Source organism: Staurois parvus, unplaced genomic scaffold (genome assembly GCF_062004578.1).
Source record: "Staurois parvus isolate SC_StPar_1 unplaced genomic scaffold, SC_StPar_1.0 ptg000469l, whole genome shotgun sequence".
Lineage (NCBI taxonomy): Eukaryota > Metazoa > Chordata > Amphibia > Anura > Ranidae > Staurois > Staurois parvus.
Window position 1 is genome coordinate 876,300 of NW_028318265.1, and position 8,187 is coordinate 884,486.

Here is an 8,187-nt window from a genome sequence, read left to right on the forward strand (position 1 = left end):
TCTTCAGCATAGAAATGGTATTGGAAGCCATGGGAGGTTATGAAGCTGGCCTGGGGAATAGAGGTGGAGAGAGAAAAGAAGGGGTTTGCAGGCAGAACCTTGGATAAAACCAACAAAATAAGAAAGAGGAAAAAGAGCCAAAAGTGACACTGATAGTGCCCTGAGATAAGTAGGAGGAAAACCAGGAAAGAGCAGAGTCATGGAGGCCAATGGAGTGGAGTAGGTTCGAGAGGCAGCTGTAGGTAATGATGGGCAAACTGGCCAAATATGGGCAGTTTTTCATCCGCTTGCCAAACTGCGAACATGAGTTAGACACAAACGCATACCTCAGCCCTGTTCCCCACTTTAAACCATCTCTCCATTCTGAATGCATTCATTGCTAGCTGAAGTTGAAATGTGTGTCATGTTGGAGGGGTGGCCTGAAATGCGCTTGCTAAGCTACAGTGTCAGCTCAGCTGTTTCTGTGAAGCTCTTAATAGCCATTTCTAAAACTTATAGGGACACTCTATTAAAAAAAAAGGTTTTCTAATGCAGTAATTCATCATTCTCTTCCCACAGAGTGAGCGAATTCTGACAGATTTTGTGGCGCCCATAGACACTGAGCCAACTGGTACAGTAGGTAAGTGTCCCTCATGTGATGACAAAAGTGGCATATTTCACTTATTCTCTTTACTGTGAGGGGTGCAGACGTTCTGAACGAATAAAATGAAACGTCATATTTTGCAGACAGTTTTCTTTTCTGATTGAACAGGTGGTGCACGTGGGATTCAGATTCACTTCTCCTTCTCTCCTCCCATATTCTCCATCCTCCTCAAACATCTCCGAAATATTGTAAGTTCCTCCCTGAATATTAATCATCACCATCCAGTTGTCTGAATCAGCTCATAACAGGGAACACTAGATGTGGTCTGGCAGTTTTTAGAGTGCACACACATGAGGGCAGTGTGCTCAGTATTGTACATTGCATAGACACAGAAAATGCTGATGATTAGTCACAGCATGCCTGAACCTAGGGGCAGCAGAGGTATAGAGGATGGCTTCTCCCTGTATCGTTATAGGTTAAATGTATAGTTTTCATGACTGGTAGAAGTACTGTTTTATGTAATTGGATGGTTTGGCCACTCCTGGAATTTTTGTTTTGATAAATCTATGCGTCTCCTACCTTTCCCTCTGTATTTCCAGTATTTATCAGATGGCTCTACCCCCACTGCCAGCGTCACTATCTCCCTCTTTTATCAGAACATGGAGATAGCCAGAGAGGAGGTTAAATCTCCAGCCAGATCTCCAGCACCGATCTTCAATAAGCTGGTAAGTAAAAAGATGGTGACACCATGGTGTGAGGGAATAAAAGTCATCTGACAACCAGTCCCTGCCCAGTGTCAGCATGTTGTGTATTACCAGCCTGATCCGCGACCATCTTGGCATCTTGAAGTGCTTAGATCCTGCCTTCAATACCCATGAAGGACATTGCCCAATTTCCTGCCATGACCCAACAACATGCTGGTTGAATAATTGGGCTTCACCCAAAAACATCCCAACTGAGTTTTCCTCTCACTGAAATAAATGGATGATGATAATAAATAGGATGATAATGAAGATGTGGAAAACATTAATGTAGTATGGAGATGATTCTACCTGTCACAGTGTTATTAATGATGATGCTGATTATGTAAAAACAAGGACTGAAAGGAACAGGACCTGAAGGAATGGATCCTGTATTGTATATGCACAGCTGTTCTGTAAACTCTTTCTCCTCCATTGAGGGACATAGGAAGTTATCTGGCTGCCTGCTGGAGAATTGGACACTGGCAAACAAAAAAAAACTGTAGGTCAGCCCTGGATAACTTCCCCCACTACACAGTGTGCCTGAGTTGTATACTAGTGTTCTGTGTGGATGGATGTTTTTTCTTCTGCTCTACTGGGAAAATCCTAACCTATTTGTTGCTAACATTTTTGTATTCATTTTTTTTAATCAAGTCTCCTCTCTACATTGCTGCTAGAGCTAATCTGTGCAATTTCAGCTATCCAGTGTGGCCATCCTCACTCTGGCTTTTGGAGTACTACATCTAGACCCTGCTGTTCTGGATGTTGTGGTATAGCCTTAGAATGATGATTAGATTAATCACTGGGTGCTACCTCGTTATGTTATTGTGAGTTTCTGTTGCAGAAAGGGTTATTGCTGAGGGACTGAGGGACTTTACTGCTGCTCAGTGTTGAAAAATTGTCCTGATGCTGCTCTTGCTTTGCAAAGGGCCATGTAAAATTCTGAGCTCTAGTCCAAATCCTACTTCCCGCCTACAGTCACCTCTGGCCATCCAACAAGCACCAGTTGTGAGTACTTAAGGCCTTATCTCATACCCCGAGCATAGTTGCTTTTCCACAAAATGGTCGCAACATGCATCACAAAATGGTCGCAACATGCCTGTATCCAGACAAAAATGGTCCCGCTTCAAGGAGTGATCTCAATTTACACTCCCCTAAGAGTTCCAATGATGTTTGTTTTGTGACTTCTGAAGATTCTGATATCCTATCTTGATCGAGTGTGAGGAGCAAATATCTGGGTCCTTACAGTTCAGCTGCTATGTTCCACTGTAAGCATCTGAACTTGTCTCCTATATGCACAGAACACTCTGGTTTAAGTGCTGGATTGCATACACTGCATCCATGGAGAGCGTGTCCCTGCTTGGTCTTTGAGGGAAAACATTTCTATAGAAAATCCTTTGACATCAAGAATATAATTGGAGGCCAAAATCTACTCCCTCACCTTCTTCTACTCCTGGAGTATGGAGTAGGCATGCCTAGGTCTTTTGAGCCTGGTCTTCCAGCCTCCTGCAAAATCTCAAATGGGAAGCCTGCTAAATTTTTAGGAAAGCCCCCATCAGCCTGAAAGTACACCCTTGGGGGAATGTTTGTTAATCCTTGCAGACTCTTGGATAATTTGCCCTTCAGATAATAAGGTGCAGGGTGCCCTTTCAGGATTACAGACTGAACTCTCACCAAAAGCACTGTCTTCAGCATCTCACCATCACTACACAGATTAGCAGACCAACCTCTGCCACCTTACGGTCTCTGATCTCTCTCCCAGAAGAAAAGTTTGTCTTTTTTTGGGTCATGTAAGCCTAACAATGTTGCACAGTATCCATAAAAACTACCATCCCTTTCTTTCCCCAGAGGGAGCATCCATATCAAAATACCTGGACAGGTATTTTGATATGGATACCAATGGACAACATCATGGTGCTGGCTTGCCTTTACCATAGCCAAGGTACAAGAGTTCTTGCTGTGACAAGGGTAATTTGGGTCCAGAATTGGATGAAACCTTTTGTCTAGTCCTGTCCGGTCTGCTTATTTCAAGTGCGGTCTTTTAGAGGCCAGTTTTTTCCAACTGGTTCCCTCTGGACAAGGGGGAGCTGTCCACCATGGTGTGCTCCAGATCCTGTGTTGCAGGTGGAAGACGTCAGAAGGGGGGCCCAGTGGGAGGGCAGGTAGGACGAAGATGGGGTAGGGAGTAGAAAATTGTGTTTTTTGTTTCCTTCTTATGTTTTGTGTATTAGAAGTTTTCTTTCCTTGTTTGTATTGAAAAAATTTAATAAAAGATATAATACAAAAAAAAAAAAAAAGAAGGGGGGCCCTCGATGTCCTGTACCATCTGAATGCTGAACATCCTAGTTCCTTGATGCAGGAACCCTCTGGTAGTAGCTGGGAATGCTCTAATGACTCAGTGGGATTTGTACATATGGGTTTACAGCAGGTCTTTCCTCCTTGTTTGCTTTGCACACTAAGAAGGTAGGCCTTTTTGGCAGTCTTCCTTGCTTTGAATTCACCCAAACGAATGTTCCACACTGTCCTGATAAGATTGCTTAGTGTTGCTTTAAGGATTCTGATGCAACATTGGATCTGGGGAGTTAGGACTATCTCTACTCCTGCAACTCTTTGTGGCTCCAAATAGACAGGGTATTTCAGCAGGTTCTCCCTTAGGGCTTTGCCCCAGGGTTATTCTTTTCTTTTCAGTGGAAGCCGAGCTTGGTCTTCAGCTCTATCGAGTCTGCATTCCTCCATGTTACCTTCAATACCCTGCCTAATTCATACTTCTTGAGATCAAACCTTGGTTCTCTAGAGAGGTTCAGAAACCATCCTCAGAGTGAAAGTCATCACCTTGGCAAGGTGAATGTCTGCTCTGTCATTCATTCCAGAAATGATTTTTTTCTCTGGAATCCTATCGGATTACGTGAGTTGAGGCTCAGGGTCTTCTACAATTGTATAGCAGCTCTGGTGTTTCTTCTAACAGGACATCATTCTCATTTTCCTGTGTCTGATCCCAGTTCTTAGAAAGGAGGCCTTGCACCTTGTGCTATCGTGGTTCAGGCTGTGAGTCCTTTCCCAGTGGAGAAACTGTTTCTTGTTCCACTTTTCTAGTTTGATCAGGTAGACCTGTTCCACAATTATGGTCTATGGTTCAGAGTTTTCCCTCTTGTGGAATTATTCCTCACTAGTTATGTAATTGTTTGATTTTCTGCCACCAGGCATAGTTCCCCATGCTAGCTTACCACCTAGCCTGATTTTTCTCATGTTTTCCTTACTAGGTGGGGTTTACCCTTATCCAGTGCCATCTTTGGGCATTGGTTCTTTAGGCAGCTCTTGAGCTGCAGGCAGTCCCCAGTTTCCCTTGTTAATGTTTGTCCTATTAGCATTTTTTAGCTGTTGCCCACCTCTCAGCTAGGCTGTTTTTGGGTATCCTGAAGGTGAAAGACTTCCTGTGTCCCTTAATGGGTGAGAAGGAAAATAGAATTTTTGTAGTCACTGTGAAATCCTTTTCTTGGAATCCATTGAGGGACACAGATTTCACCCCTCTGTGTTAATGATCATGTTCTTGGTGCTGCCTGCTACATAACTAAGGCATTCTGGAAGTGGGAGGGGTTATCCTGGGTTGACCTATGTTTCTTTGTTTGCCAGTGTCTGATCCTTCAGTAGTATGACCCAAAAGGTGAAAGACATCCTGTGCCACTCAATGAAAAGGATTTTACTGTGAGTATAAAAATCATATTACTCTTGATATACAGATTGATCATGTCTCTGTTGCTGTGTGTATGTACGGCTCCTCTGTATAATCCTAATCTGGATATACAGACTGATTGTGTCTCTGTTGTTGCATGTATGTATGGCTCCCCTATATGGGATTATTCTGGGCATACAGATTAATCATATCTCTGTTTCTGTGGCAGGTGCATTTCTCAGTGGGTCATTTGAATGGTCATGTGGTGAAGTTCCAAGTGAAGAGTAAAGGAGCTTCTCTGGGGGAGCTGAGTGTATCACTGAGCACCGTCCCACTAAACAAGGACATCTGGTTTCCCCTTGGAGGATGACCCAACACATCTGCAGCTTCAGGAATAGGAGGATGGATCTGATGTTATTTATATGGATAGAGGCTGACACCTAATTGGGCTGCTTCCATCTCCATGGAGTGATGGCTATCAGATGTTGCCATTCTTGTCATTTGGCAATTGTGGAAAATATTTATTATCATGGACACACCTGATTATTATGGAGTTACTCCACTCACAAATGATATTTCAGTGTTTGCCCAAATATGATGATTAAGTCAAAGTATCTGTCCCCTTTAAGAATGGGACCATTTCAAGTCTGGCCAGGAGGATTTTGGGGCAGCTTCCCTCATCAAGAGAATTTCAGGGCTGGTGAGTAGGTGGATTTAGAGGGGAGTAAGGTGACGGACCTTAGCGAGTTATAGGACAATCAAATCCGATGTGTCAGCTCCAATATCCACCACCACTCCAGCTACAGCATGCAGCTCAGAACTTTAATATCATGTACTGACTACAAAATACTTTTATAAGTGGAGACAATTCTGGGTGTAATCTATCACTGAAGAAATAAATTATTTTGACCTTTACTGGTGATTGGTGGAGATCTGTGTAACGTGAGGGACCACGGTAGACAGAAAATACACGTCACACAATAACTGACACTCACACATCAAGCAGAAATCCACTGAAATCGCTGCATTTACAAAAATCCCTTCCCCACTACCCCCCATTTAAAAAACAAACATAAAAGGTCCTAAATCAATACTCTCCCTCTTTACGTTCCAGCATTGCATTCCTCGTCCTTCTCCTGTCCTGGTCGCTGCTACACTTCTAGGTTTAACGATACAGTCCAACATTACTCTACCCACTTTCTGTAAGTGCAGTGTGTCAAGAACCAGGAGCAGGCTTATAGGAGAATGTTGCAGAGAATCACACACATGTGACCTGGTGAGCGCAATCTCTGCATCATTGAAGACTGCCCACTGCTACCACAGAAACAGAAGGACCCAGGAATGTCACATGACCAGACTGATGACAGCTCCAAAAAAGGTAAGTATGCATTTTTTTTTAAAGGGTTTCCTGTTTCCATCTGCTTTGTAGCAGGATGTTCCCAGCCAACACTTTGGGACCCTGTCTGTGCTGAGAGAGCTGCTCTGCATTGAGTGGGTGAGCAGATTGAACTCCATGATGGTCTCACACAGTGCCGGAGTCAGGATTTCTAGTGAAGGTCAAACACCCTATTGGTGTTTATCAGGGACTGCTGGGAAAATTAGTTACATTTTTATTGGGTTTTAAAACTTTTAACATACAAAAAATAAACATTCCCCAAACCCCCTCCTCTCCCAAGTCCAAGTACAAAAAAGTTCAAGAAAACAGTAATAAAATTGTGACATACACTTGAAGCATGTAAAACCAGAAATAACATACTTTGTCTCTGGACATTGCAATCAATCAGCGAAATCATCACTAATTATGAGGATAAACATGATTTTTTTATACTGTTAACACCCTCCAGGTTAACTAAATATAATGTTTGTTTTTTTTTCTTCTTTAGATAGTGCCTGAGTAGCAGCCTGGGGATGAGTCAGCCAGGGAGTGAGGTAGTGAGATCACCTCAGGACAGGCTGGGATGCTCTAACAGGTCAAGGCTTTTGGAGCCCTCCCACCTCTCCAGAAACCTGAGATCTTTCTGGAGCAGGGGAGGAGGCCCAGATCAGCATGTTTGAGGGTCAATCCCCTGGCAGGAGGCTGGGCATGGTGACCAAGGCAACCCTCAAATATCAGAGAGCCTGGGGAATAGTGTGCAGTGTCAGGTGGAAGATGGATTGAGGAAGACTGGAGCGAGGACCCTGTGAGGGGGCCGCAGGGAGGGGAGTCTACCTACAGGCAGGTCACTGGAGAAGAGGATCTCCACTACCTCAATATGTCCTGGAGAGGACAACCTGTGTAGCAGGGAAGGAGCCAGCCCAGTGTAAGGCCTGAAGGCAGCCACCAATCCTCTACGCTAACAGGAGGGTTCAGTGTGAGTACTCTTACAACCCCTGGGCCAGGTAAGTGAAGAGGGTGGGCAGGCGCAAGACCCAACTAGCGTCTCATCCGGGAATATTTAATTGACAGCTTCAGGGCACTCTTGCCCAGGGAATACCCTCACTGCAGCTGGGTGAAGAGGAGAAATTATACAGGGTCGAAAGAGGTACACCAAAGGGGTTCAATGCTCCTTAAACAGAGACTGTTGCTAATCCGCATTTTTGTACATAGTTGCTAAGGAGTTGTCCTCAAGTTGCACAGTTCTCTGGGCATCCCATATACTCCTAGACCCTATCCAAGTTTAACCTCTTAATAAAATCACAAAGCCAAGCTTGAGGACTCTTTACTGACTCCAGTGTTCACAATGTGGGAAATGCGTGTTGCCTGGCCGTGCAGAGCATAGAGGGACCCATTCAAATCCAGCGGTCCCTAAGGGGGTAGTGTTACACTACTATTAGAGTTACAGTATGATATCTAAAGAGGTATATATAGAGTTCCATATAAAGGGTCAATATGTCTGTAATGGTACTAGATTCAACATATAGAAACCATGAGGATCTTACTACAATGTTGCTATTTCAGCTTTATGAAAAATGTTGAATTCATTGGGGAAGGTGAAATGTAGTTTTTAAGAGCTCAGTGGGCTTTAACCAGTTGCCGCTTGGCCTATAGCCAGATGGCGGCCGGTCGAAAAGCTTGTCCCTCCGGGTGGACGCCATATGGCATCCTTTCAGGCAAGCGCAGTGCGCCTGCCCGCAGGGCTGCTCTGCAGCGTGATCTGTCACCGGCCGTGTACCTCAGACACGGCCAATCACAGATCTGTGTACCGACCCCGTTG

The 8,187-nt window shown here is 44.3% G+C and overlaps 1 protein-coding gene across 5 annotated transcripts in view; it reads left to right on the top strand.

Annotated features, from left to right (window-relative positions):
- Positions 1 to 5,908, top strand: part of PIK3C2G (phosphatidylinositol-4-phosphate 3-kinase catalytic subunit type 2 gamma) — a 115,681-nt gene extending 109,773 nt beyond the window's left edge. For all 5 annotated transcript variants that reach the window (XM_089689093.1, XM_089689097.1, XM_089689094.1 and 2 more), the window contains exons 28-31: positions 559 to 619; positions 752 to 831; positions 1,183 to 1,308; positions 5,223 to 5,908. In XM_089689093.1, the coding sequence (XP_089545219.1) occupies positions 559 to 619; positions 752 to 831; positions 1,183 to 1,308; positions 5,223 to 5,363 (408 nt within the window). In that variant the 3' untranslated portion in view covers positions 5,364 to 5,908. The remainder of the gene's footprint in view (positions 1 to 558; positions 620 to 751; positions 832 to 1,182; positions 1,309 to 5,222) is intronic.
- Positions 5,909 to 8,187: the final 2,279 nt, after the last annotated feature.